Source organism: Etheostoma spectabile, chromosome 9 (genome assembly GCF_008692095.1).
Source record: "Etheostoma spectabile isolate EspeVRDwgs_2016 chromosome 9, UIUC_Espe_1.0, whole genome shotgun sequence".
Classification (NCBI taxonomy): domain Eukaryota; kingdom Metazoa; phylum Chordata; class Actinopteri; order Perciformes; family Percidae; genus Etheostoma; species Etheostoma spectabile.
The window spans coordinates 35,077,888-35,104,928 of NC_045741.1; the positions used below are offsets into that span (position 1 = coordinate 35,077,888).

A 27,041-nucleotide genomic window follows, 5' to 3' on the forward strand; every position below is an offset into this window, starting at 1 on the left:
TTCCAAATGGGTGTGTTTTTTTTAAATTAAGTGATGAAGTGGACTTATCCTTGTTTTAATAAGTGGGAAAGGTTAGAGGAATAAAAGCATTGTTGGGTATCACAAACACTTAACGAAGCATTAAATAGCAAAAGACTAAGATCATTATTTGGTGTGAACCTTTTTTCATTTTTAGGTACATTACCACCTGTGGCTTTGTTTAAGTGTGAAATGAGGTGAGGTGATGGAAAACATTAACTCCCAACAAACCCAAAGTATGAAACTACTTTCACTCTGTTGCTGTTTTGCGGTCTTGCTTCATTCCTCGTGTTGTTTTAGCACCTGTGGCTTTATGTAAGTGTGCATTGAGGTCAGGTGGTGGAAACACTGGCTGCTTTCACCATGGACCGTATCCCATAGGGTTCAAGGGAGGAAAAAAAAAAAAATCACCTGTTGTCATGGCAGCTGTTATATCAACTCGACAAGCTTGCCGGCCCCCCATGATGACCAGTAATGGGGGTTTTGTTTTCCTGCCATCTTCCAAACACATTCAAGGCACCCTCTTAGTCATTTTTTAGCATGTAATATTCCCTTTGGTGGCTTTTTAGCTTATCCCTAATTTGTTGCAGTGCTATGACCATATATCACACCAAACCCTGTATTCTGAAGAACCACTATTAATAAAATTACAAAAGATAACCTCTTAGCTGTGCAACATTTAGTGTCATTTTAATAAAATGTATTAGGCTTTTTTTTCTTTCTTCTGCATTGCTCCTTTCTATCTTTTCTTTTTTATTTTTTTAGCCGTAATCCCTTCCCCAACCTAAGACCATACTCCCGCCTGTCATCACCTCACAGTGCCCCTTATTTTTCATTTCACCCTGGCTGAGTTTTGCAAGCCAAGTGTGACAGAGGTAACCCGTTTTCAGTTGGTCTCCTGATAGCTCTTGATGCCAGTTTTGCAGGTGATAGAAACCAAATCATGGGTGATTTATCTGCAGTGTTACCTGTCTCACTTAACCCTTCCTAAATAAGCACTCCACTAATTTTACAAATGAAGTTCAGTTTCCTATTTTTACGAGTAGTAGTAGTAGTAGTAGTAGTAGTAGTAGTAGTAGTAGTAGTAGTAGTATAGTAGTAGTAGTAGTAGTAGTATAGTAGTACTACAACCAGTTGCATAATGTCTGCATCATGGATAATCTCAGGCTTGAGAAATGCATAGGAGAAAGCCAGCATTACAAACTTGAGATGTGGAGTTTGAAAGAAGTTGGTATTTAGAAGGCGGGGGTTTTAATTTAAGACGTTATTGAGTCTAAACACAGCTGTGTGCGTGCGTGCGTGCGTGTGTGTGTGTGAGAGACGTGTTTGTGTGTGTGTGTGTGTGAGACATGTTTTGTGTGTGTTGCATGTGTGAACACAAGCATTATACTGTTTATTGCCAATTTGATCTCTGACTTCTTGTAGATTAAAAATGCTTAAATGGCCCAAAGGGACAGTATTCAAACAGTTGAGGGATTTTAACTGTTTAGATAGGGCGAGGCATGAGAAAAGTGAATGCTCTATTTGAAGAATCTTGTGACTAGAAAAGGCGCTCATGGAAATTATTGAGTTATGCTAGGACCTTTGAACTTCCCAGATGACCATTGCATCATTGATAACCTCATGTTGTTAATGCAAGTCCTCCAGTAGGTCTCCTAGGAGTTATAAACTCGGCTCCAAATCTTAATCAACAACTGGCAAATGCATGCTTCCGACATGTTTTGTTTGCTTCCATGTGAGCTGTATTTTCCACTTGATGACATTGTCTTTGTTTTCAGGATCATCTTCTACTTCCTGCCACCAACCACAACAAAGGAAGTCGACCCAAGATGTCTCTGGTATTGCCAGCCATGAACATAAACGGTATGCACTACAGCACAGACACAACAGTTGGGGAGTTTGGTCACTCAACACAAAGTAACAGATGAAAGGCAAACTAGGATCAGATTCAGAAACACGTCTTCCCACAAGAATGCATTACTGATGGCGCAGTACACTTGTAAGAAAAAATTCCTATGACCAAAATAGAGCACTTTTGCTTTCATAATCTCATTAAGGTGATTCTTATCCTTTCATATCATATGTGCAGGTATTTTGTTTCCCAAAATCTATACTCTTAGACGCAGAACATTTGTTGCCTTTTTAACTTAAATAGAAGTTTCTTTATGGATTATTTTTTTGTCAAAACGATTCTTGGACATCTGGCGTCTTGGTGTCTTGGCGTAGGTGAAGAAGAGCCCATTGTGGTTTCTGTTATGTCTTTCAGCCTCTGATTATGCTCAGCATTTAGCAATGCTGTCAAGTGTTGGTAGAGCCACTGACCGAACCACACGCAGACACAAACATGAGAAAAAACAGCTTTTTCAATATGGTTATATCCTATTGACTTTGATTTCTATTAGTTTTGTACTGAAATTGATATGATCAAGTTGAGGCCTTGGCAGCGAGGTGTATATTTTATTAGATTTACTTAAGTTGTGTTACAAATATTTTTTTTATTATTCTAATATTAAAGATAGCTTATTGTTAAGAAAAACATTCAAAAAGGCCTTTTTTGCTGGCAAAACCTAGTGTGACCACATCTTTGCTGTCCCTTCATACACACATTGCTTGAATTGTTTGCTTTACATTCATCACCCACTGTTTTTAATAAAAGTTCATACTTGTATTTTGGGTTGCTACTTGAACATATTTACGTGCTTTAACGTTCATAAAACACATTGTTTTTCACATCAAATAGTCATACTATTTGTCTGAATATATCTGTATTCACCCTCTATCTGAAACTTTTATACGTTTAGTATAGTTGTGACATCACAACCACACAGGAGTCCCGACAGCTCGTTTAAAGGCACAGTATCAGAATACAGGTGGTGTGCATTTTTTTTGTAAGTTGAGCGTTTCTATACTTTCACAGTATTTATATTGGACCTTAACCTTCTTTTATAAAAAAAAAAAATCCACATGGAAATCTCACAATTTACAATGGGATCTTTAACAAAGGACACTGCTCATCTAGACTGCTTTAGTTCTCTTTAAGAGAACAATTGCCGTCCACATTTTGTCAATGTGGGGGGGCAATGACCGTGCACCTGGTTGTGGTTTTGGATGGCTGGTTTTCACTAGCCCATTTGAGATGCAATCACCTGTATATTTGACTTTCTGCCCTCAGTATCGGAACACTATCGGCAACCTTGGACTTCGATTGCCGCATTTGTTGCCAAATTGTTATGCATACAGATGTATACAGATGTTTTTGATTTCCATGAGCTCATCATAGCTTTTCTCCATAGTCCTTAGGTCTGCTTGATTATCGATTCAAAATGTCAAAGTCCGGTCACCAGAGATTTCAGTGGAAAGTCTTCTTTGTCCAAATGCTGCAGTTAATTATCAGGTGGCTTGATTTTCAGCAAGCCTGCAAGATAGTGAACTGAAGGGAAACCTGCTGAAGAGATTTTGTTTATGTAGGGTGTGAGCAATTAGGTAAGAAGGCCTGTTGTCGTTGGATGTTTGCCTGACATTTTTATCAGCAATCCTCTTGTTCCTCTGATATCTTCTTGTCTTGTCTGTGGCAGAGCACCAGCAACAGATTTGATTAGTCAACCAGCTCTGAGAGGAGTGAGTCAGTGGAATATGAGCCTTTTACTCAACAGGGAAGACATGGTCAAGGGGAAATCACTTTTTTCTGGGAGGGGGGTGTTAGAGATGAAGATTGATTAAGGTAAACATTGTTCTTGGTTGGTCTTGTCAGGGAAGAATGTTAAAGTCTGTGCAGGTCAGATAGCCCATTGAAATAGCAGTAAATAGTGAAATCCAAGACCTTCTTTTCAGCTAATTGTTGAAATGGCCAAACAAAGGTGGCATTCAGCAAAAGATATTGGGTCTGGAAAGATTCCTGTTAGCTCAAGAAAAGGTTTGATTTGCATGACCTGTCATGGATGCCGGCATTTGGCCGTAAATGCAAACATTGTGTTCTTCTGTGCTTTTGTCGAACGTTTTTTTTCCCTGCTTGATTCGGGTTTTAGGAGGCTAACCGCAGTTTCATGATAGCACAGATGCACGTACGGTAGCTTCAGTTTCAGATGCCACAACCGATCCTCCTGGTAGTTCCTCGTTGCCAGAAAGGACTGTAGTTAAAAAGCAAGCAAACAGAGGCTGACATTGAAAAGAGGTTGCTGGTGTATCTCTACACCCGCGTGGTCCTCCTTCCTTCAAAGCCCCATGTGTCACACATACGACAGCCATCAAGCTGCATTTCAGATTTATGTTGTCTTTGTTTGGAACTTTGAAGTGATTAAGTGCAAATTTACACATTAAGCTGGGCAAGACACTTAGAAAAGCAGAAATACTGTCTTCTCGCTGGAGCATGATTGCTCCACGGTGGAGGGTAATTCTTTCCAGCTCCCTGTAGCTGCTCTCCTTCAGGAATGCCTTCCTTCTCCAGCCACTAAATGGTTTTCATCTGGGGGAGGTGGATAGACTCTGCTAATCTGGAGCAAGTGTTTGGTCTGTCATGGTCAATAACTGAACATCTTAGATCGAGACTTTGATGTACGCCTTCGCTTGTTTCTGTCTCGTTGCGTGTCCATGGTTTAGGGGCTCTGGTAAAGTTACTTGACCGCCTTGATTCTCTGAAATGAAAATGCATCTGGCTGAGCAGTGGCTCCACGTAAGGACGGAAGGTTGTGTTTATTTAACAATCCAGAGTTTGAAAGTAGCTCAATCAAGTGGAAGCGACATGTTTTGAGGAGAGGAATGTTTTGGAGATGACCTCATTTACAGGTGGATTGTACAAGGGAGACGCACTGCAGTCTATTTTTACTTCTCTGAGATTGTACATGTGCTCTGTCGCTAAAAGGCAGCCTTCACTGGGGGTTCGAAATAGAGAGCTCCGCACCACTGAAGGAGTTGGGTCAGATTTTCCTACTCCACTAATCCAAACAAACATCCCCACCAATGAAAAGAAGTGCACTCTTACCAACCCAAATGTTTAACCCTTGCCATCCTTGCAAAAATAAACTTGTGCAGGTGATTCTTTGCCTCAGTGACTTAATTCTCTATACATGAAGCTGGTTATCAGCCATGCTAGCTGCGTTGCTCTGTTGGTTGTTGGTCCACCACTCTGGTACAGAGTCCAACTGAAATATCTCAAGAAGAAGTATTCGTTGTTTTCAGTGAAATTTTGTACAGATGTTCATGGTCCCCAGAGTCCCACTGGCTTTGGTTATCCCATTGCTTTCCCTCTTGCGCCACAATCAGTTTGCCAATTTTGTTTTTTGGTGATATGCCTATTGGATGAATAGCCATTAAAATTCAGTTCAGATAAATATGTTCCCCTGAGGATTCATTTTAATAACTTGGTTATCCCTTTAATTTTTCTCTAGTGCCATCAACAGGTCAAATTTTTTATAATTGTCTGTACTTGGCTTTCTCACTAAATTCCTGCTAAACTAATGACTTTCCCATCAGCCACAGCTTTACTTTGATTTTAGTGCTAATTTTGCAAATGTTAGCATGCTACAACACTTAACTAAGATGGTGAACATGGTAGGGAACATATGGTACCTGATAAACATCAGTGTCTTCTCATTGTCATTGTGAGCATGTTAGCTAGAGCCTCATAGAGCTCCTATAGACTCTTTTAGTCTTGTTATTGCCTGTAACATTAAATTTATGATAGTAAAACATTTCCTTATTATTCAACGTTGGCTTGTTCTTCTACTTTAGAATGTGCCAACCCTTTATTTAATAAAAGGCAACATTTTCTGAATCAAAATGTCCTGAAAATTGGTCCGGATTAGTAGATTATTTGAATGTAAATTGCCTAATTGACATCCTATATGACCCAATTTAATTTTATTGGCCCTGTAATTTTGTGATTATACTGATGAATTGCTTCCATTCTGATGGGAAGAAAAAAAAAAAAAAAAAAATTAAAAATGCTTTGTTCAGTGTTTGTGCCAGTCTGGCAGCCCCCATTCTCCAAAGATGCATTCTCAGGTTTCCTCAGATGCGTCGTTGCCAGACATCAGGGATTTATCAGCACACAACAGCTCACTGTGTCGCTGAAACTTTCTGGAACATCTCCAGATGGCACTAGTAAAAGGGGAAAGGAGACCACATAGAGCAGGATGGTAGATTTGGCAGCTGCTTCAAAGAGCTGCTGTTTGAAGCGGCTGGATGTTTATGCGTTTCCTGTTTCACTGTTCAGGCTTCTCAAGCAGTTGACTTATTAGAATTTAGACACTTTGGTAATTTGGTGAAAGGTGGATTTATTTAGGGGAATTCAATGGGAAACCTCAATTTGGATAAAGGCATAGACTATGGCCCACAAATTACAGTGTCATTATATTGTAATTGTTGGGAACTTATAAAATAATTATGGGATCTCGTTAAGGGGACATACAGTGCATTACAGAACATAAAGTATCAAAAGAAAGAAGTAACCACTTAAAACTACATATATATTATATATATATATATATATATATATTATATATATATATATATTTTTTTTTTTTACAAGCTGTAAACGCAACATTAACACATCACCACACGTAGCGTGTTCCACATCTAACAGACACAGAGCAACATTAACATTCGTTTGAAGTCATTTTTCTGTAAGTCTAATATTTACTCTGCTTTGAGCTCTGTTTTGATCTTCACCAACTCTTGAGGGGAAAATCTGTCTCTTTAGCGGCTAATTCCCCATTCATTAGACGTAGACTAGTTTTGGTGTGACATTCTTTTATTGGAGGATTGTTAATAATACTAATAATAATTATAATAACAATTAATAAATAGTAGTTTAGTACATTGGGTAAAACAGTTATGATATGTGGGCTGTAACACAAAGCAGTTTCCTTTTTTTCCTGTGACTTATGGAGTAAAGTCAAGGTATGTAGGCTGTAAAATTGCAAAAGAAAAAAGTTAAATAAAGATAACATTAAAAGGACTGCCAAACTCATGCACCTGCAAATCTATCTATCTATCTATCTATCATAAATATTTTGTGGAAATATTATTATTTTAAAGCTACAAGTGCTCCATATTCAAAGATCTGTCTTTTTTTTTATGTGCATTTTGTCCTTTAGAATTTGCAGGAGTTCCATTATATTCCTCCTCCTCATGTGCATTTGGATTATGCATGTGCCACATTTCCCACTTGTGCTGTTTATCTGTTAGACTTCTAGTTGTTATTGTAGTTAAATGAGCTAAGTGGTAGTAATGTCGGAGCAGTTTATTTTGAACTGAAAAGAATCCACAGGCTCGACTCTGCAGCAATGAGAGAACCTCGAGCCATCTCATCAAGCTGTATGAGATACGCAGAAAATAACTTTTCCAGCTCTGCTTCAGACAGAAGCCTAATTTGAGATAGACTTAGCGTGACAGAATCCTAACCCGGAGGACTTCCAGAGATGTCTGTTTAAACACTGAAGCCATTTGAAAAGTTCCAGTTTCGTTGCAGGTGCAAAAAGAAGATCCTCAGCAGATGAAGTCATACTCAGCAGTACGTCTCCTAACCGTTTAATGATATGAACATACGTGGTGGAGCTTTTTGGCTGCAGAAGGGACTATTGTCACTGTAAAATCTGATAAACTCTCTAAAGTACGTCCGTGGAAATCCTGCAGAGAGGCAGAAGGAGCTTATGTCTTACACAGGTGTCTGGAAAAAGACTGCAGCTTTTAAATAACTTTCAGCAGGCATTTTAAAGACACCTACAGCTCCATTCCTGGGTCAGATAGGAGTGCACTAAAACTGACTGATGTGTGTTGGGCTTGTGTGCTCCATATGGGGAATGTTGCTATCCTCTTAACTCTCTCGCCGACATTCATAGGAAGCCACACGTTCTTAAGTATAAGTCTGTTAATGTAAATACACAAGGGCTCCATAAGTATGTTGTTAATAGCTTTTTCTAGCAAAGCATTTTACAAGCATGTCCACTCTAAAGCATGTTCTTCCCCTGGGCTGAGCAAAGTTAAGCTATGGGAGACCACAATCCAAGAACCACACTGACTCATCCACATCGATCTTTTTCTTTCTTCTCTGAACACAACACAAAGAAGGATCCTGACTCATCATCAGTGATCCTCTCTCTTTCTCTCTCCCACACTCTTTCCAGAGTTTCTTCTCCTCTCAAATTTGCATGTCCTGCTCTTGTTTAGGGCTGTTGTTGTTCATCTCTATGAAGGAGAAGTCCAGAATGTGACTCACTTCTGGACTCTATGTATGACCCTGCGTCCACCCCTCTCTCGCTGCCTCAAACAATACTCCTTCACACTCCCCAACAAACTCTTTTGTCATGTCTCTCTGCAACTAGAATGACAAAAAGAATCCTGCCAGTAATTACGATGACAAGTAGTTTAGTGAGTTTGGCGAGCTCCGTTCGTCTTGAGTTGATTAAATGCTTTACCGTGACTTAAATCCGCTGGTGAAGGAGGAAATACACAAATGAATCTACAGTAATTTATTTATTTATGCATCAAAACTAACAACCTTTCGCTTTCTCTCGTGCCGTTACAGACAGCATCATAAGGGACAAAGACTACGAGGTAATGATGCAGATTGACTGTGAAGTAACGGACACCAGGATCCTCCATATCAGATCTTCCACCATCCCGCCTTTGCTCCGGGTCAACCGCACAGGCACGTTTTATCAGCACTCATCGACAGACAGCCAGGCTGCGCCTCCTGTCGGGGTGCTAATGGGCTCTGCTTAAGATCATCCAACAGTTATTATGAGAACTCCTTAACTAAACCCAAGAAGACAAACCGAAGATAATACCTCAGGTAACACTCTTTTGGTGGGATAAAGTATATTTTAAATCTCCCACTGACTTTTATTTAAATTTGAATTAAATGCAAAGGTGGCTCAAATTGACGGTGCAATTTTTCGTTAGAACTGGTAGCTGAAGTAGTCTGTAAAAGGCTCCGAGCAGACGCTAGCTCCTTGTGTGGCAAAACTGACTTCTCTCTGTAACCCCAGATGCCCCACATAAGAGTAATTGCTTAACGGCAGGGGGCTGAGCATTGAACCTTGAGTCACCCCGTCATAACACAAATACTTTTACCCCGTAGCAGCTCTTCTCATGTCTGCGCTTTCTTTTTGGGTTCTTAATTTCGGGAGCAAGCTGCAAAGCCACAAGAGAAAACTGAAAATGATTATACACCCGAGATTGGTATCACTGGAAAGGCATTTGTGATATTAATGTGTAGACAACGTGTTCTGTGTTTGTATCAGAGCTACAAAATGGAGTAGCTGTCTCTTACTCATTTGTAGTCTGTTTGCCCCTCTAAATAAAGCACATTGTGAGAACAGTGAAACAGTAAGAGATGCCAGATGATTAAAAGTAAGAATAGGGCATTCAGTAAACTCAGGAAGTCAGGGGATCTGTGAAAGCTAGGAGGCTAACCACTATGTTGTTGGCTGGTTTCAATTAATTTAAGGATTTCATTTGGTTTGTTTTTAGCATTGTGTTGCTGAAGAATTAGAATTTTTCCTCATGTCTAATTATTATGCATGCATTTTGGGAACTTTTTATTGTAATCCACTCCCAAAAACCGAATTACATATTGTATATGAAATAACAAATGGATTGGAAGGAAAAATACAGTAAATGTTAGAACTAGGAGATTTTCAATGGGTGGACAACCTGAGATTTTATCTTCATCAGATTTGACACCCACCTTAAAACAGCCTATGTTTGACATAAAACCACTGGTGAAATAAGCAAGTCCTGACTTCTCCGTCCGTGGGCTAAATTGCACTTTTATTTTATGCCCATATTGGTTTAAAACTGTTTGATGGAGTTGCATTATCTGAGTTTTTTTGCACTATAAGTGCAGAACCTGGGAAGATATGGCTTTAAATTCCTCATATTATTGTTTAAGTTAAATTGATAATAAATGAATGATACATCATCAGAATTAGTATCTTTTTGTATATGTTGATAAAGCAACATACCTTACTTGTACCTGAAAGTGCATTTATTTTAGCCAATATATGATTGTACAGATGATTATGTTTTAGCTCAACCGATGCCCATAAAAACATGCCCTTTACTTGTTTTCTTAAGCCAGGCCGTCTGTGTGTGTAATTGTTTGCCCTCTTTGGTTTAAAAAATGTATTTGATTCACCGCATTGTTTTTACTGCATTTAAACAGTACTTAGGTTCCACGCAAGACTACAGTTTAAAAACTTGAGTTTTTTGTTGTTGTATTCTATTATGTGCATAAACACTGGATTTTACTATACATTTGTGTGTCTCCTTTGTGTTGCCAGGGGAAATTGTATGACTGTATTGTTAGATTCTTTAACAAGTACAATAAATTGACTGTTTTGAGTTTTTCTTCCACAATAACTCAATTTACATCCAGTAACAGTAAATTAAAAGCTTGCACAATAATTGTCTGTGTGTTATTTATAAATTTTTTCTCTACCTGGTTGTCTTCTATCCTCACTGTCTTCTAGTTGAATCAATACTCATAAGTTAGAATCAAAGCCACTTGAGTTTGACATGAGCTGTGATTAGCCAAACAAAGAAGACATCTTCTGTTAGTATTTCCAAACTTTATTGTAGTCTCCTCAAAACAGTCTGATATGGAGGGAGTAAGTGCTTTCACAAGACAAACGCCAACAGCAATGCCTGCGATATTACCACACAGAAGACCTGTGGCGTATAATGCAAAGAAAAACGCAATTCAAAGAAATGTGTACAAAACAAACATTTCTCCACATAATTTGGGGATTTGTTCAGAATATGCTTCTGTGAATGAAAGTATTCTGTAACCATAAACATGAACTGGTTCTGACACCTTTCTACATTCATTTATCTCATAGGGCTTTTTTACAGTATTATCATATATATATATATATATATAAGTACAGTACAACTTGATGTGTTTACTGAGGAACCGTTTGATTTATTCCAGGTAAAAATAAAAAAAGTCTTAGAACAAAATTTAATCACAATACACTTAAGCATATTTGTACATTTGGCCCCCATTTGTCTCCATACTTAAGGCCACGTGGACTGATCTACAATCCATTAAAACCGTAGAAATAACTATTTAAAATAACTATCAACCCTTTCCTAAGGGTCTACATAGGCAAACTTAATGTTGTATGTGACTTGGTGGCCGTTGTCCCACGCGTACAAAACCCCCTCTTTGGGATTGTAGTCAATCTGTGTGGTGTAGGTATAGTTGTTGGTGAAGGGCATCCTGGGAATCATCTGAGTGTTTGTGTGTGTGTCGAAGGCGTATTCCAGGTTGGCGTCCCTTTTGTTGTAGCTGTCAACAGCGTACAGGACACCACACACGATGAAGCAGTTCCCGTAGTGGTTTCTCCTAAGCCCGGTTCTCCAGGTGGTCTCCCTCTGCATGCTGAGGTCTGAGGGGTTCAGTCGACTCAGAACAATCACTTCCTGTGAGAAGCCCTCATCGTCCAGTGCCGGGTAGATGATCCACAGGCCGCTCTCGTCTATGGCAAAGTCGACTTCCGAGTGACTGCGCCACTCCAACAGTGATGACTCTTCAATCAGAGCATCGTGCAGCATGGTCCACGCGGCAACGTAACGTCGTCGCAGGTCAAACTTGATAATGTCTCGGGAGAGAGCACGGTTGTAGTAGAAAGCCCCATCGTAGACCACATGGCCTGTGCCAATCCAGTTGTAAGGAACCTTGTATGAGTTGGTGAAACGGCCTGGAAACAAGAACGAAGAAGCATGAGATTCATCAAAGCAAGAGGAAACCAAAAAGCCATTTAGTGACCACTGGCGCTTACCTTGTTTGAAAACTTCCAGATTGCGAAACTCCAGGAGATTATTTCCGTAGTAGAAGTTTGTGACATAAATTTTTTCATTATCAGACTTTGGATCCTTCATCCATGCTCCTTCATTCCTGCCATAAGTGTTGTGAGTTACTGGCTCTGAGATTGTTGCCAAAGTGTCCTTACACTGCCCTGTAAGAGAGTCACAGAGCCATGAGTGAGCATTTAGAGGAGGTTTAACATCATCCAGACCTACGTCAGAGAGGCTGAAAATAATTAGAGGCTTTAATTTGAACCAGTTTCAATCACGGAAAGGGTGAGGTTGCCACAAAGGACTGAGCACTGAGTTACAGAGATTCACAGAACAATATGAATGTTTAGCTCAATGGCATCTTTCATAAGAATATATAGAAAGTGTTGATGTCAGTAATTTCCATTTGGTATTTTAAACTAATTATATTATGTTAAAATTTCACAGGATATTTCACACTTTTTCGGAAATATCTTGGGTAATAAGTGCATATAAGAACTTGTGAAGATGTTTTTTCACCATCCTGGTGGTGTGGTTCCAGGGATGGAAATGTAATTCTGTCAGTTAGTTCAGTCAGTCAGTCAGTCAGTCCACCACTTTGGTCTTGACTGAAATATCTCAACAACTAAGTGGGTGGATAGCCATGCAATTTCATTCAGACATTCATGGTTCCCAGAGGGTGAAGCCTGCTCAATTTAATCATGCCCTAACTTTTTCCTCTGGCAACACCATGAGATTTATATTTGTGATTTTTAGAGAAATGTCTTATTTAACAATTGGATGGACTGCCATGAAATTGGGTAGAGAAATCAATGATTCCACAAATATAAAACCTACTGATTTCAGCGAACAGACATTTTTAATATCTAGCCCCGTTATCAGGTCAATTTGCAACATTATCCAATACTTTGCGTCATGACCTAAAAAAGTAAAGGCATTCCTATCAGCATCCGTTGTACTTTGTGTTTAGTGCTGATTAGTGTGACTAGCATGCATGCTAACGCGCTAAACTAAGATGGTGAACATCTGAATATTAGCATTGTCATTGTGAGCATGTTAGCATGCTGACATAAGCACTGAGCTAAAAGCGCCCCTGTGCATAGTTAATACAGTCTCAAAGAGCTGCTAACAATGTTGTTTCGTTGCACCTTCCTTCCCAGTTCTAATCTACATAGAATGTAACAAATTTGTAACAAGGTAACAACATTTCTGTAGCTGTTTTCTTTAAAAACAGTGTGAATACATTTATGGTATTGATTAAATTAATAGCAGAAATTTGTTTGTATTAAAATTGACTTGACAAACGTGATCAGTCTTCCCCTCGTTCGACAATGAAATTTCAATTCACCAGGTTTTCTTGAGGGAAACTCCTCCTGCCTTTGCAGTGGCTCGTCTAATTCCGTGTGTCTCTCCTCGCCCTCTTCCTCATCCCAGCTGATTTTGTATTTCTGTTTGACGTGAGTTGCCTGTCTGGTGGTGGTGGTGGTGGTGGTGGGGGGGGCTGACAAATACGTAGTCACAGGTGTGGTGAAAGGCAGAGAAGTGTGGGGAGACAAAGTGATCAGTCTCTGTGTGCTAGGGGGCAAAGTTGAGCCTGAAAAGTGGGTCGATTCAGTTTCTTCTTCTGATGTTGTTGTAGCTGCCCCAGTGGAGGTCGCCGCTGTGGAATCCGTTGTTGGGAGTATCGGTGTTGAAGCTGGTGCATCATGGGTTGTGATGGTCATAGTGGAAGCTGGGCTGGTAGTTGAAGCCTCCGTGGCTGGGTTTGGTGCTAGTGTGCTTGAATGAGCAGCAGTCCTGCCAGGTATGGTTTGCATTTGGTCTTTCACCTCCTGGGTTGAGGTTTCCATCATGGGGGTTGCTGTATTTCTTGTTGTGAAAGCTGGTAGGCCTTCCTTTGTGGCTGTATTTGCAGAAGGTTGGGTTGTGTTCATTGTAGTTTCGGTTGTTTCCTTTTCAGTGATGCTTAAAGAAGTGCCAGCTGGTTCAGCCATCAAAGGGGTCGGCCACTGAGTGATTCCAGCAGTGGTTCTTTGAGTAGTTTGAGGTGCTGAGTCTGTGGTCCTGGTTTTTTCTGTGGTAGTGGTTGGTTTTAACGTGACGCTTCTCGTTGTGACTGTACTCTGTACATCTGTAGACACATCTACTGATGTGGTTTCAACGGCAGTGATAACCTCATTGTGGGTTTTTGAGGTGGGCTCGGTTTTTTTTGGTTTTGTTGTTTGGCTGGTCTTCGTGGAAACGTACAAAGGACCCGTCGTCTTTGGTCGAAATGATCTTGTTCCCACTCTCGTCTTGGGGCGAGGGGCTTTGTGTTGTAGAAGATTCTCCTCAATCAAGAGGTTAATAGGACCATCACCACTGAATCCATGATACTCAAACACTAACAAAGGGGAAGAAAAAGGTTTGGTCAAATGAGAAAATGCCAGGAAAAATAGGAAATGATGGCATACACATGATCTTTGTTTTATTATTATCCAATACCTTAAAAACGGTAAAGTAAGTCGTCTCAGAACTCACAACTTACAGTGCAAACTAACAGGAATGAACCCATTTATAACAGTACATTGTTGCAGTGGTCACAGCAGCTGACAGATGGCAGGCAGTTTAGATAAACCTTTATGTTCTGGTATTCTCTGACATCAAAAAATGTACTGTAGCATGATTATCCATCCGAACCACTTCCTGTTTCATGATTACCAGAGTGTGGGAAAATAACCTTTTTAAGCATAGCAAGGAATCAGATAATCACTTGATTCTGACACTTCAGTAATGGGAAGATTTCTTATTTTTCTAGATCTGTTTTTTTTTCTACATTTGTACAGTTTTGTTCTCTCTAATTTTAACCCTTAAAGCTGACTAAGGGTTTTTGCACTTACAGTTCTCCCCAGGCTCCCCGTCATCCGCCACCATCGGATCTGGCTCTGATTTATAAAAAGTCATTCCTCTTATGATCATTCCGTTGGGGCCGGTCTTCGACACATGCGAAGCCTCCTTGTTAGCCACGTCTCTGAGAGTCGCCTGAGGTTTGACCTCAATGATCTGAGCAGAACCATCTGTCTTCAGGAAGGACAGAGTTTCCCCAATAAACTTCTCCTCATACTTTTCCTGTTAGTGGACAGATGGACACACACACAAACTTCTATGATGCAAAAAACATAATCCATGCAGTAGGATAAAATTGTGTATCGGTATTAAATACTGAGCCAATATTTGTCAATGTGGAATCATCATTTTGTGTGGCCCTGCTGATAAATGATAACCAAAACTAAAAAGTGAGACCCCAGTTGCAATAAACCTAAATTATCATTGAATACAGGAAACTTTTAACTTTTAATTAAAAAAAATAAGTTTAGTTTCAGTTTTCATCATTAACTTTGTATAATGATTTGGGGACCATTAGAGACTTTGTGGAAAGAACACATGATTGCTCCTTTTGTTCTGAAGGTACACAAGACTTATTAATGCTTTTGCAGTCTGAGCAGCAACATGTGAATCCAATGACTTCTTTCAAACTTGGGTTTTCCCCCTTGAATTCAGTTAATTCAGTCGCATCCTTTACAACTGCTGTATATCAGGAATTGTCTTACAATGTAACATAAAAGTAATCAATTATCAAGTTGTACCATTAATAAGTTATCTTTAAATAAATGTATTCTTTAAATGTATTCAAGAATTACATCACAGTAAGTTATAACACGGCCGTGTAATTTAACGTGTGAAACAAAAAAATATTGCTAGCACTTTGATTTAGATCATTCTGGTGGAATTATTGAAAACTACAGTAAACCAATAATGACTGATTATATTACCAATATAGCAAATTATATGGAGTCCTAACTGTAAATACTTATCTGGTAAATCTCTAAGAATTACTGTATAATTTGTTATCTACTAGCTAAGAAATGTTCTTAGTGTGACAGTCCCTTTATAACATATCTGCTACTTTATTTACACTTTTTCACTTTTTATTTTTAGGTGTTAACTACCTTTTAAAGCATAAATAACAAGTGAATACTTATTATTTACAGTATGTTGTTTACTTGGCAGTTAAAGGTTATCAACCTTTTGCATCAATAATACATTAGTAAATTCAACGTAAATACTACACCTAGATACAGGCAAATAATGAAGTTTAGTGCCAACAGTTATGTAATTATTACTATGTTATAGTACAGTAAAATAATGAACAACCAAGCTACCACAGACAGGTGTTCATAGCTCAGCCTCTTTTTATACCTCTATGTCTTTAACCCTGTGATATCAAGATGTCACTCACATCTGGGTCTTTAAATGCTGCGGCCGTGCTGACCTCACTGAGTCTCTTCTGGTCCCGATGTCGGTGTGGACCAGGGGTGGGTGGGTTTTCATTCGCATCTGCCTGGATCAGGGGGCTCCTTTGGGGCTTCACCTCATCCGTGGTGTAGTTCAGAGACACTGCCTTCATGCAGTCATGGACAAATTGAGATATTAACAGAAATACTGTGCATGGTTTTTAAAAAAAAAACAGGCTGCAATCATCAGTTTATCATCGCAAACAAAAGAAAAAAAAAGTTCCAGTGCACTGCATTCTATCTTGAGTCATTAATGGGCCTTTTTCACAGCAGACATGTTGCCTTGTCATCAGATTCAGCTTTAATGGTTAAGTGTGAATAAATACAAGGAATGTGACTCCAGCTCTTTGTTGCTCTCACAGTATACACATAGAAATAGAGCTACAGCTAAAACCAAGGACAACAAATCTATATAGCCCAATAAAGAAACTGAAGCAGCTAAATGGTATTTGGCCATCATTCATTTTATTATTTACACCTGTGCATTTATTATTGTCAGGCACAAATGTCTTCTCGGAAGAGGGCTCATCATCTCTGTTACACTTTCCCAGAATGCAAAATAAACACACTTCCACTTGTCTACAACTGACCTTTTCACATGTCATACCAGGACAGGCACAGCTGAACCTAATAAAATGAATCATGGAAACGCTTGATTTATCCATTCATTTTATTACCGGCAGCTGTGTTTTCCATGGCACAGGCAGGTGTTTTGAATGATGCCACAGTCCAATTCACTCGGTATTTTGCAACCCTTAGGGTACATTGAGTGACACACAGACAACATTTTTAGGGGCGATCATACCAACGATTAGACCACGTCTGACCGAGGCAGCTCAAGTCTTGTGCAGCTGCTGTTTATAGTGAGTATAATAGGTAATTAATAGGGAGTATTTATCGTGAGAAGAAAAACAACCTACTAAGTATGTTCTGAATGGTTTCTGTCCTATAGTGGGTTTCAATGATGTTCTGTTAATGTTTTGGGTGTGCATTTATGTTTCATCTGGGTTTTAGTTTTGTCTGGTTGATTTAGAGTTCCCGTTTGTCTACATGTATTGTCGTACCATGACCGAGACCCAGGTGGGGACTGATGGGGTCTGGGCGGTGAGGATGGGTCCAGCAGCATATACACAGAATGAAACTTGCTACATTGTGTGCTGAGTAAAAAATTGCAATATTACATGCGTAGTGTTTCCTTAGGTGTAGTGTTATTTGGAGCAAACGTATGGAATACATTGTTCTTACTGTCATAAAGGAAGATAAGCAATATTAATGTAAATTAATGGGAATTATTGCTTTAGTCGTCATAAGTAGCTGAGTGTTTTTTATTTGATGTGTTACTTGATTTGTCTGCTTGCTGCATCAACTTAACGCTCAGTTAACCCTGTTAAGTTTCACCTTGTTTAAAAACGTTAATTCAGCGGGTTTCTATGCACGTTTCTAGTGAAGTCAATTAATTTGATGTAACGGTGCATGGTATGTAAGAATTATAATCATTAGTCTTTAAATCCAGCCATTAATTAATTTGAACTTTTAACACTCGTGGTACATTCACACAGGTTATTTTAGACTCTTCCCTGCATGGGCATGTAACCCTCCAGTTTGTTGCACCCGTTTGAGTGGAACAACTTTATAATTTATGATGTGTATGATTAATTTAGGTATAATGAATTTTGTGGTTTCTGAATTAATTCAAGTAACAACTTCACTGTTGAGAAGCAAATGGTTTATTTCTGTTAATTTCCTCACATTAAAGAATACACACTCTAAGCTTTAAGCAATTGAATTTAAACGGACACATCCCAGCCTAACTAAAAATGCAACTCATTTAAGAAAGGTTCAGTAAGCAGGCATATAAGCCCATAATACATCTGAAAACTGGGTGTTGTTTTTTTTTTTGGACCCACTGAATCCAGAAGCCACAAATATAAACATACCTGTTACCGGCAATTTGTTATACCAGCATATTTGCATTAATCATTGCAACAACAAAAAAGAAACATTGTTACTGCACCTTTTCAATGTTTTCCATGCGATCCAGCAGCTTATGGGTAATGGAGTGCAGCTTCAGTAGATCCATGCCATAGAAGGAGCCCTCCAGCAGCTCCAGGATGGTGGAAAGCTAGAATAATCAAGTGGATTCCGTCAAAACGGTTTACCACTTCAAGACATGCCATGCGTAGAAAACAGAAGATCTATCCCCAGCCCATCCGAACTCTGAGTCTCTGGTTATAATGTTGGACTACCATTTCCTTAAGTTGATACAAAAGTAATATCCACACCTAGTGATCCAGGCCTCTCTAGAAACTAACAGGCGGAAAAGACAGCAGCCTTTAGCCTATTGGCACTTGAGAATTGGGACTTATGTACTGGGGGGAGAGGGGGGGATCTATCTATGCATGAAATATGGACCGGAAGGCACTTCACCTTGACATTCTCTTTTCCAGCGTCTCTAAGTTTTTTCAGCCTGAACTCTCCCTCACATGGGTTGACCGCTGACGGAGGCGCGATGCAGGCGCACTTGCACTCTGGTCCAGATGTGATGGTCTCCACGGTGTAGAAGTCCTGAGCAGCGGCGGTCCCGTCCTCTATCCGCCGGCAGGCGCTCCTGCTCAGGGGTCTGACAACACATTTACACCGACAGTCAGAGCCTTCCGAGAGGGCTTTCACTTTGTCATAATCACCCAGCAGCTACAAAGAGAAGAGGACGGATGTATTTTGCACCACGCTCAATCAAAAACGTTGACATTTTTACGCACCAAATGATGAAATGTCCATAAAACATATGAATGAAAGAAAAAAAGGGATGTTTCCTCCTACCTTAGAGAGGATGCTCTCCTGGCCATCTATCTCCTCTTGCAGTCTGTCATTTTGCTGTGCCTCGCTCTCAATTTCTGACCTGGGATCAGCAGTCCAAGTCTTTGGCGCAGCAGAGCCCCGCGGAAAGAACGCGCAGCACATGACGATGCCAATGCATAACCTGTCCATGTTGTGAGGCTCACGGAGAGCACCGAAAGGAGAAAAAATGTTTGCAAGTATGCAAGCAGGCACAGCCTGTCACAAATTACTTTAGCTGGCAAAAAAAATTCATATCCAACTTCTGGCTCCAAGATTAGAGAGGTGTATCCAGAAGAGCCATAAAACAGCCAGATTACGCTTTATAGCGCCATGTCATCTTGCTCATTGTCAGTGAACGCTTAGGCTAATTTGGAGAGCAGAGGGAGCGTGCACTCTGGGAAAGAGCAGCCGGCATCTGCACATTCTGCAGCTGGAGCGGCGCTGACAGGAGGCGGGCCTGAGTCCACCGGCAAGGAGGAGTTGAACTGCTTCAAACGACTTATTAAACATAGTGTGAGTGCAGCAGTGCATTTGATTTAGTCCTGATGAGAACAAATGCAACCTTTAGCCTTATCTGGATCTTTCTAAGAGAATTAACTTGAAATCAAATGGTTCTAAAGAATATCTGGAGGTCATATAGAGAGAGTAGCCAGTTCTCGGTCATCTCAAAGCAGCCCACTGAGCACCCAGCTGGGGCTTTGCTGCCCTCCAGCTGCAACAGTGTTCACTACAATAACAACAAATGAGGCATTTGAATTGACTTGTTTATTCAGACTTTAAGGCACATTCAATGTATACAATTATTTTCTCATCAAACCCCTTCCTGTAGTGTGATATATGTCAATGTATGTATAAAAAGGAACATGGGGAGTTCAGTTAAGACATGTGGTGCCGTGTAGGTTTGAGAATCGCGGAAAAGACATTTGTCATAAAAACAATTAACCCTGTTTTAAGATACCATAAAATGTATTTTGTAAAATCCACAAAGCGCCCAGTTGAATCATCTTGCGATTTATCCATAATTACATTTGATCAAAGAACTACAAGAATAAAGCACCACAGCCGGGGGGTTTTCACAATCAATGTCCACAGATTTCTTTTCTTTTTCTTAACATGTAACCCATATCATAATCGGCATAATATTAATTTCTACTTACTTCAATATATTATATGTAAGAAACCATTGGCTACTAGCTCCAGAATGACCAGAGTCAACCAGTGAGAAATCTGACAGTAGTTAAGACTAAAAGACTAAAAGTTCCAACAAGAGTGAGCATTAAAGTCCTTGCACCCTTCATTTTCTATCCTTTCCTCTACTGCCACAGGCAGGATGAGGTGAGAAATACGGCTCCACAGTCCCCCGTACTTATCAAGGTCCATCCTGTCAAAAGATACTGGACGGCCATCCGAAAGGAACTTCTTCTGTAGATGGTCGTCCACCATCTCCTCCACAGTACTCAAACGAGTCTCGGCGGGAATCTCCTCTTCGTCCCCCAGCAGTACTGTGAAGATCAGACACGTCTTCTTGTAGGCGGCGTTCTCGTGGTCGCAGTAGCGATAAAAAATAAGGGTGGAGCCCGGGGGCAGCTCTTCGAAGCGGTCAATGACAGCCACGGGTTTGTCTCCTTCGAAAGCGCCCTGCAACTTTCTGTCGATGTCCAGTTTGACCTGGTCGCTGTCCTGGCCGGCTTTGCTGGCTCCATCGATGTGGAGGACGGAGGCGTTGAGGGCGGACGAGAAGGCGGAAGCCAGCCCCTGAGCCAGGCAGCGCAGTGTGGTCTCAGCTCTGTGGCCTGCAGTCAGGATCAGACTGACTGGCTCTGTGGGCTGGGCTGACTGGAGGTGCCTCAGCAGGTGGATCTTGCTCCTATTCCAGAGCTCAGCCCGCTGGTTAGGAAACTTAGTCTTTACTTTTTCCAACTGCCTGAGGAAGATGTCTATTTGCTGCAGATCTTCTTTCTGAGGTGGAGACTCGGGTTGGAGATGCGACGCCAGCAAGGCAACAACTACCCCCAGTGTACCTAGTATCAGGTATATTCTACTTCCTATGGAGAGAAGGCAAAGGTGTTGTCTCAACTATCAGTAACTCATAAGTTATTTATAATTGTGTATCAAGTGATACACAACATACAATGTTAGAGAATATTGGCTAGTAATCACCATGACACAAAAAAGAGACAATATACGATAAAGGGATAAATTAACAAGAGTACCTCCTTGATTTCCAATAGCCCCTGAAACTGCATGTTGAGCATCAGTGGAATCCTGAGCTGTAGGAACATTTTCCTTTCTCTTTGGGAAGTTGTTATCCTGTAAATCCTCCTTTGGGCTGCTTCCATCATCTGACCAACGGGAGAGGAAAAAAACTGGTAAACTAAACTATATAGACACCCTAACCGCTGGAAAACACTTGTACAACTACATATTCATGCTCCCTCAATTGCTTCCCACAAGTGAGAACTGTTGTGTTGAAAAATATCCACTAGGCCTGCAAGAATATTAGTTATAAAATCGCAATCTCGATTCACCCTGTTCACAATTTAATTTTTAAATAACTTTGTTATGAAGATAGTTATTATTACAAAAAAAGCTTAACTGTCTGGGATTCTCATTTAATTTTACGAGCCGACTGCATCACTACTTTCTTCTGTGAGTTTTAAACATAGACTGTATAAAATAGGTTTTAAAGTGCTCCAGGCGCTGCGATGCTCTCCCCTCTCTCCGTTGGAGCCTCTGTGTTTACAGGCTTGTGGTGATGAGCAATGTGCTATAGGTGCCAAAAAATTCTATGTGTGGTACTGCCAGTTTGTTTTGTTTTGTCATAGCTCATGTGTGCAAAAAAACATTACACTTTGTGAGCAAAAAAAATCGCGGCAGAGAATTGTGATATTAATTCTAAATTTAAAAAAATGGTGATTCATATTTTCCACAGAATTGTGCCGGCCTAATGTCCAGTGATTGAAATTTCAGAAAAGTCAGACTCACCCTCTCCTGCTTCAGTGTTGTTAGGGCCTTGGGTTTCTTCATTATGTCGATTTACTTGATCGTCCTTTCTGACACCCAGGGCTGGTGGGCTGCTTGTTTCTGGTGCTTTCTCCTCCTCCCCCCCGGTGTGGTTTTCCCCTGATAACATTACAACAGTTTAACTTCCACAACAGCACAAGCGTCAGTGTCTTCACAGTTACATTTTAAGTGGGATTTAGAAAAGGTCCAATGCAATGACAACTGCCTTTCACCTCACAGTATTAAAGGATAGGTCCACAATTTTTACAAAGGTAAACCTTGAATGTAAAACAAAATGAACTACAGAAAATGGTGTGCTATTACAGGGCAAAAAATGAGGTTGCAAATGTAAATGAGCAGTTTGTGGCAAGACCAATATTTCTATATGGAGAAGATGTTTAACGGTGATGGCAATGACTTAAAGACTAGACTAAACTAGGCCATGCCTGTTAGAGAGAATAACAATAAAACCTTTACATGACTTAAAACTGCAACAAATGACACGCGTCAGAAATCTGTAGGAAGCTTTTCCAAAGTCAATAAATATAAGTGGCCTGGCTTTAACAAGTGTGATTAGTATGGCTTGGTATTGTTCAAAAATGTTCGACACCGGTACCAAATACGTGGATATCAGTTGCTGAAGAATACTTTTTTTTATTTAAAAAAATGAATTAGAAAAAAAGAAGTAATTATAACATTGCACATAATAGCGCGTAAGCCCTGTCTCTGTGCGTAATGTAGAGTTTTTCCTTTTTTGCGGTACCCCAGCCCTAGTGAATACAACCGATAAGGTTGGAATGACTTGTTCTAACACTTAGACAGGAACACTCACTGGGGATCTCTTCAGCTGGCGTGGTCGATGGCTCATTCCCTGTTGTCTCTCTCCTGTAATCACCATGACCTCCTTCATTAAGGGACGCGCTGATCTCTTTCACCTCCCACGCGGTTTCTTCATCTGAGGGTGAAGACCCTTCTGGAAGAGGCACCGTCTTCGTTTCAGCTGCATCACCGTCTGTAGTAAAAATCAGGTGTCCTCTAAGTTATAGTCTAACTGAACGACGAATGTTTCATTTTCAGCTTCTAAGTAACCTATTTGCATTTCTATTCCAGGTTCTGGAATATGCGCAGATCAATTAGCTTTTGCTTCAACATACCTTTTGCATTACAAGATAATTTACGATAACTTTAACTGAATCATTGTAGGTGGCACATTACATAGTCATGCATTTCCAGACCTTACACTACAGCGCTGCAGATTAAGGTCTGGCCCTTCCACACATACATTCCTAGATGGGAGAAAAAAAACGTGGCTTGTTTGCATTTCTTTAAACCAATCCCAATCTTCTTGGACGGCGTTAAGCTCCGATTGCAGCAACGGTTGCAGCAACGGTGGATCTGCAAAATGTTCTCGGGAAGGAACTAGTTTTGGTGGAACAATTGCACCCCGCAAAAGAAAATGTACAAAATTAAATAAAGTTAACTGTTCACACAATACAGTAATGTGAGCTATTTAAATTAGCTGGATACATGACCTAAATAAACCTAATTTGCTTTAACTAGTGTATTGCTGTGTGTATTTTGTCCATAGAAAATCCCCACCAATCGATCCCAAAACGTCCCAGTTAAATAGTAGTCTTCACAACTTGCCTTTTTTAAATTGTAGCTTGCTAGCTCCAGGTTTGTTGTGGTTTACCAAATATTCGGCGAACAAGACTGACAAACTACAGTAGGAGCACAGCCAAATGTCACAAATTTGGGTCCAAATCATAGACAAGAATGAACATACAGTAAATACACAACAAATCTTTTCTGGACAATGAGAGTTTGCCTATGAAAGATGGTTTGATGGAAATGGCAGAGTGACATGATGAAATGATGGAATCAAACTTATGACATTATACTATATACCTACTTTGAACGTTAGACTGCTCCACGTCTTCACCATCGTTGTGAGTCTCTCTGTTTGTGGATGCAGACGATGAAGCTGAATCTTGTTAGGTGAGACAGAGACCATGTTTGATCAGGACAGTAGATGCAGAACCACATTCGGTAAAGACACATTGAATGGTTTACTATTGACCTTGCTTGCATATCAGTCTTACCTACTGAGAGTTGCTGCTCTTCCTTTGGAGAAAGACCAGTCTCCCACTGTTTTATCTCAGATGATGAGGCATGAGCAATATGTGTGAACTGTGGTCCTTCTTCCTTGCCTTCTGATTTAAAAAAAAAGAAGAAAAAAAAAGAAGAAGACATATTGTAATTTTAAAGCACTGCTGTAAATGTTTTGTATATACTAGTCCAATGTAACCAATTGATGACCCTTTCCCATTGTGTTTCCTTGCTGAACTGCAGTGTGAGTGTGTGTGTGTGTGTGTGTGTGTGTGTGTGTGTGTGTGTGTGTGTGTGTGTGCGTGCGTGTGTGTGTGTGGGGGGGGTTGTAACACAAAGAGGGAATTTCACACTAAAAAAGGCCCAATAGTATAATTTTAAAATAGACTAGAAAAAATGTGAACCTCCCCTTTAAGGCCGAACACATTGAAAATAGCAAGGGCATAAACACGGTTAAACAACTACTGAATACAGCACTGCAAGCAAATGCCAATACCATAATATGACTGGAGGTCAGTTTGTCTGACATATAATAATGTTGCAGTGGATAATGACATAGGAATACCACAAAAACTACAAAAAGCCGCTGTAAACAAAGCAACCAATTACGTGACGTGGAGGTTAAATGCAGGATAAGTAGCGGCTAGCCTGTGCACACTGCAATGATTTGGCTTTGCAGATTTGGCTTTGTTTTGGGCAAATGATTAATAAGTAATATGTAATTTTGCATCTATAAACATCCACACAAAGCTTACACCTCTGTTAACCAATTTACAAAAGTAAACCTTGAATGTAAAACATATGGAACTACAGAAAATTATGTGCTATTACAAGACAAAATAAGATGTCTGCAACATAGCAATATTTGTGGTGTTTGTGGAGAGAAAAATATTTCTACAGTACATGGAGATGATGTTTAACGGTGATGGCAATGACTTTGTGGAAACCCCACCTCATTACACAGACCCAACACACCACAAACACTGCATGCAGCATACAGTAAATGGACTTTAACACAACACAGTAAACTAGGCCACGCCTGTTAAGAGAGAACAGCAATGTAACCTTTACATGACTTAAAACTGTGACAAATGACACTAGTTCAAGAGTTAAAGCTTTTCCAAAGTGAGGAAATATAAGTGCCCTGGCTCTTTAACAAGTTTGAATACAACCAATAAGGTTGGAATGACTTGATCTAACACTTAGACAGGAACACTCACTGGGGATCTCTTCAGCTGGCAAGGTTGAAGGCTCATTCCCTGGTGTCTCTCTCCTGTAATCACCATGACCTCCTTCATTAAGGGACGCGCTGTTCTCGTTCACCTTCCGCGCTGTGATAACTTCAAGTGAATGATTGTAGGTGACACATTAAAAAATAGATAAAAAGACTGAAAAACCACAGTAGGAACACAGTCAAATGTAACAACTTTGGGTTCAAATCAGAGACAAGAATGAACATAAATGCACTACAAATCTTTTCTGGACTATGAATGTTTGCCTATGAATGATGGTTTGATTCATCATATCAGAGTGACATGATGAAATGATGGAATCAAACTTATGACATTATACTATATACCTACTTTGAACGTTAGACTGCTCCACGTCTTCACCATCGTTGTGAGTCTCTCTGTTTGTGGATGCAGACGATGAAGCTGAATCTTGTTAGGTGAGACAGAGACCATGTTTGATCAGGACAGTAGATGCAGAACCACATTCGGTAAAGACACATTGAATGGTTTACTATTGACCTTGCTTGCATATCAGTCTTACCTACTGAGAGTTGCTGCTCTTCATTTGGAGAAAGACCAGTCTCCCACTGTTTTATCTCAGATGATGATTCGTCTATGCATTCTGATAAAAAAATTTTTTAAATCAGTGCTGTAAACTATGCGTATATACTAGAACCAATGTAACGTTAACCTATGACCTTTGTCATTGGTGTTTAGTACCTGTTGTGTGGTGGTGATCTGGGTCTTGCTCTGCCATGTCTTTGGATGGGGGCACTTCACTCAAGAGATAGCTAGTTCAAAGCTGAATAAAAAAACATGTACTGTTTAGCACTTGTTTTTTTATGCTAAGACCCGAGGACATGTATTAGTTTTGGAGAAATCATCGTCACATGTTTAAAGTCAGTCTGTCATTTCTCTTAATAACAGTCTAATTAGCAATGGTTTGAAATAAAGAATAATGCAAGGTTTCCGATTATTGAAACTGTCAGCACATAAAATAATTAACTTAGCTACTATTCAAACTCAAAGTTGGAAACATTGAATTGTCTGCTTATAGTTATGTTAACGTTACCTTTGCTAAATAATATCTTAGCTGAATTTTCTGTGCGAGTAGACACTGACTTCTACTCGCACAGAAAATTCAGGTACTACAGACAGCAGCTAGCAAACAGAAGATAGTAGTTAACGTTAGCTAGCTAACGTTACTAACTTAGCGCTGCTCAGAGGAACCGAAGCTAATAGCTAGCTAGATCATTACATAAACAGTTGATTAGCTAATGTTAATGTTACATGCCAACTAACGTTAGCTAACGTTAAACGTTAACGTACAGACAAGAGATGCTACAGACAACAGTTCGCAAGATAATACATGATTTTAGTCTGTAAGGACTGTCTTCGTGTACCTTAAATAACATACACATATGTTGAATAGTTATTTTAAATTAGTAATTCTTACCAACGTACCCTTGAACTCATCGTCGTGGATAATATGCTTCCTTATCAGTTTCAGTTTCTTATCGCAAGCGTTTTATGCTTGGATGTTTTGGGTTACTTGCGCTGCACGCAAAATTGCGTTTCCTAGGAAGCCGAAGGTATGTCCCGCCCTACTCTGTCCTTGATTGCCTAGTACTCGTTGCCATCATTGGTTTGATTGGTTAGGTTTAGGCACGAAGAGTGAGATTGGTTAGGGTTAGGGTAAGAATAC

The 27,041-nt window shown here is 39.9% G+C and overlaps 3 protein-coding genes across 6 annotated transcripts in view; 1 reads left to right on the forward strand and 2 right to left on the reverse strand.

Annotated features, from left to right (window-relative positions):
* The window catches only part of atf6 (activating transcription factor 6), a 34,957-nt gene extending 24,532 nt beyond the window's left edge, over positions 1-10,425 (forward strand). Inside the window, 2 exon segments of the mRNA XM_032527079.1 lie at positions 1,797-1,881; positions 8,543-10,425. Coding sequence (XP_032382970.1) covers positions 1,797-1,881; positions 8,543-8,739 — 282 coding nt within the window. The 3' untranslated portion in view covers positions 8,740-10,425.
* A 144-nt stretch (positions 10,426-10,569) lies between these two features.
* Positions 10,570-19,398, reverse strand: olfml2ba (olfactomedin-like 2Ba). The gene is made up of 8 exons (XM_032525681.1): positions 18,975-19,398; positions 18,582-18,845; positions 18,169-18,276; positions 16,100-16,261; positions 14,700-14,928; positions 13,169-14,203; positions 11,805-11,981; positions 10,570-11,723 (listed from the first exon to the last, which is right to left on the reverse strand). Exons 1-8 carry the CDS (start codon positions 19,140-19,142, stop codon positions 11,113-11,115), a joined length of 2,754 nt encoding a protein of 917 aa, XP_032381572.1. The 5' UTR covers positions 19,143-19,398; the 3' UTR covers positions 10,570-11,112.
* Positions 19,399-19,739: 341 nt separating this feature from the next.
* On the reverse strand, positions 19,740-27,037 carry LOC116695798 (torsin-1A-interacting protein 2). Of its 4 annotated transcripts, none has more exons than XM_032526262.1 (11): positions 26,793-27,037; positions 26,057-26,138; positions 25,878-25,958; positions 25,688-25,765; positions 25,325-25,444; positions 24,098-24,205; positions 23,908-23,985; positions 22,828-23,007; positions 21,978-22,115; positions 21,206-21,334; positions 19,740-21,037 (listed from the first exon to the last, which is right to left on the reverse strand). In XM_032526262.1, exons 2-11 carry the CDS (start codon positions 26,091-26,093, stop codon positions 20,244-20,246), a joined length of 1,743 nt encoding a protein of 580 aa, XP_032382153.1. In that variant the 5' UTR covers positions 26,094-26,138; positions 26,793-27,037; the 3' UTR covers positions 19,740-20,243. The 4 variants fall into 4 exon arrangements, with proteins under 4 accessions (XP_032382153.1, XP_032382151.1, XP_032382152.1 ...); XM_032526260.1 differs by having other exon boundaries at positions 24,098-24,208; XM_032526261.1 differs by having other exon boundaries at positions 24,098-24,208; positions 26,801-27,017.
* Between the last annotated feature and the right edge of the window lie 4 nt (positions 27,038-27,041).